The sequence below is a fragment of the Schistocerca nitens genome, unplaced genomic scaffold (assembly GCF_023898315.1).
Source record: "Schistocerca nitens isolate TAMUIC-IGC-003100 unplaced genomic scaffold, iqSchNite1.1 HiC_scaffold_111, whole genome shotgun sequence".
NCBI lineage: Eukaryota > Metazoa > Arthropoda > Insecta > Orthoptera > Acrididae > Schistocerca > Schistocerca nitens.
Window position 1 is genome coordinate 124,795 of NW_026045653.1, and position 2,458 is coordinate 127,252.

The 2,458-nt window shown below is 67.9% G+C and overlaps 1 protein-coding gene across 1 annotated transcript; it reads left to right on the forward strand.

The window, feature by feature from the left end:
• The first annotated feature begins 497 nt into the window (after window positions 1-497).
• LOC126218425 (nuclease SbcCD subunit C-like) lies at window positions 498-2,069 on the forward strand. Its single transcript, XM_049942120.1, has one exon. The coding sequence runs from the start codon at window positions 498-500 to the stop codon at window positions 2,067-2,069; it is 1,572 nt and encodes a 523-aa protein (XP_049798077.1).
• Window positions 2,070-2,458: the final 389 nt, after the last annotated feature.

The following is a 2,458-nucleotide window of genomic DNA, read 5'->3' on the forward strand; positions in this document are numbered from 1 at the left end:
GCTACGCAGGAACGGCTGCGCAGGAACGGCTGCGCAGGAACGGCTGCGCAGGAACGGCTGCGCAGGAACGGCTGCGCAGGAACGGCTGCGCAGGAACGGCTGCGCAGAAACGGCTGCGCAGATGCGTCTGCGCAAAAGCGGCTGCGCAGGAGCGGCTGCGCAGGAGCGGCTGCGCAGGAGCGGCTGCGCAGGAGCGGCTGCGCAGGAGCGGCTGCGCAGAAGCGGCTGCGCAGAAGCGGCTGCGCAGAAGCGGCTGCGCAGAAACGGCTGCGCAGAAACGGCTGCGCAGAAACGGCTGCGCATAAACGGCTGCGCAGAAACGGCTGCGCAGAAACGGCTGCGCATAAACGGCTGCGCATAAACGGCTGCGCATAAACGGCTGCGCATAAACGGCTGCGCAGAAACGGCTGCGCAGAAACGGCGGCGCAGAAACGGCTGCGCAGGAACGGCTGCGCAGGAACGGCTGCGCAGGAACGGCTGCGCAGGAACGGCTGCGCATGAACGGCTGCGCCGAAACAGCTGCGCCGAAACAGCTGCGCCGAAACAGCTGCGCCGAAACAGCTGCGCCGAAACAGCTGCGCCGAAACAGCTGCGCAGAAACAGCAGCGCCGAAACAGCTGCGCCGAAACAGCTGCGCCGAAACAGCTAGGCAGAAACAGCTGCGCAGAAGCAGCTGCGCAGAAGCAGCTGCGCAGAAGCAGCTGCGCAGAAGCAGCTGCGCAGAAGCAGCTGCGCAGAAGCAGCTGCGCAGAAGCAGCTGCGCAGAAGCAGCTGCGCAGACGCAGCTGCGCAGAAACAGCTGCGCAGAAACGGCTGCGCAGAAGCGGCTGCGCAGAAGCGGCTGCGCAGAAGCGGCTGCGCAGAAACGGCTGCGCAGAAACGGCTGCGCAGGAACGGCTGCGCAGGAACGGCTGCGCAGGAACGGCTGCGCAGGAACGGCTGCGCAGAAACGGCCGCGCAGGAACGGCTGCGCAGGAACGGCTGCGCAGGAACGGCTGCGCAGGAACGGCTGCGCAGGAACGGCTGCGCAGCAACGGCTGCGCAGCAACGGCTGCGCAGGAACGGCTGCGCAGAAACGGCTGCGCAGTAACGGCTGCGCAGGAACGGCTGCGCAGAAACGGCTGCGCAGGAACGGCTGCGCAGGAACGGCTGCGCAGGAACGGCTGCGCAGGAACGGCTGCGCAGCAACGGCTGCGCAGAAACGGCTGCGCAGAAACGGCTGCGCAGAAACGGCTGCGCAGAAACGGCTGCGCAGAAACGGCTGCGCAGAAACGGCTGCGCAGAAGCGGCTGCGCAGAAGCGGCTGCGCAGAAGCGGCTGCGCAGAAACGGCTGCGCAGAAACGGCTGCGCAGAAGCGGCTGCGCAGAAGCGGCTGCGCAGAAGCGGCTGCGCAGAAGCGGCTGCGCAGAAGCGGCTGCGCAGAAGCGGCTGCGCAGAAACGGCTGCGCAGAAGCGGCTGCGCAGAAACGGCTGCGCAGAAACGGCTGCGCAGGAACGGCTGCGCAGGAACGGATGCGCAGGAACGGCTGCGCAGGAACGGCTGCGCAGGAACGGCTGCGCAGGAACGGCTGCGCAGGAACGGCTGCGCAGGAACGGCTGCGCAGGAACGGCTGCGCAGGAACGGCTGCGCAGCAACGGCTGCGCAGCAACGGCTGCGCAGCAACGGCTGCGCAGCAACGGCTGCGCAGCAACGGCTGCGCAGGAACGGCTGCGCAGGAACGGCTGCGCAGGAACGGCTGCGCAGGAACGGCTGCGCAGGAACGGCTGCGCAGGAACGGCTGCGCAGGAACGGCTGCGCAGGAACGGCTGCGCAGAAGCGGCTGCGCAGAAGCGGCTGCGCAGAAGCGGCTGCGCAGAAGCGGCTGCGCAGAAGCGGCTGCACAGAAGCGGCTGCGCAGAAGCGGCTGCGCAGAAGCGGCTGCGCAGAAGCGGCTGCGCAGAAGCGGCTGCGCAGAAGCGGCTGCGCAGAAGCGGCTGCGCAGAAGCGGCTGCGCAGAAGCGGCTGCGCAGAAGCGGCAGCGCAGAAACGGCTGCGCAGAAACGGCTGCGCAGAAACGGCTGCGCATAAACGGCTGCGCAGAAACGGCTGCGCAGAAACGGCTGCGCAGAAACGGCTGCGCAGAAACGGCTAGGCAGAAACGGCTGCTCAGAAAAGGCTGCGCATAAACGGCTGCGCATAAACGGCTGCGCATAAACGGCTGCGCAGAAACGGCTGCGCAGGAACGGCTGCGCAGGAACGGCTGCGCAGGAACGGCTGCGCAGGAACGGCTGCGCAGGAACGGCTGCGCAGAAACGGCTGCGCAGAAACGGCTGCGCAGAAACTTTGCGCAGGAACGGCTGCGCAGGAACGGCTGCGCAGGAACGGCTGCTCAGGAACGGCTGCGCAGGAACGGCTGCGCAGGAACGGCTGCGCAGAAACGGCTGCGCAGGAACGGCTGCGCAGGAACGGCTGCGCAG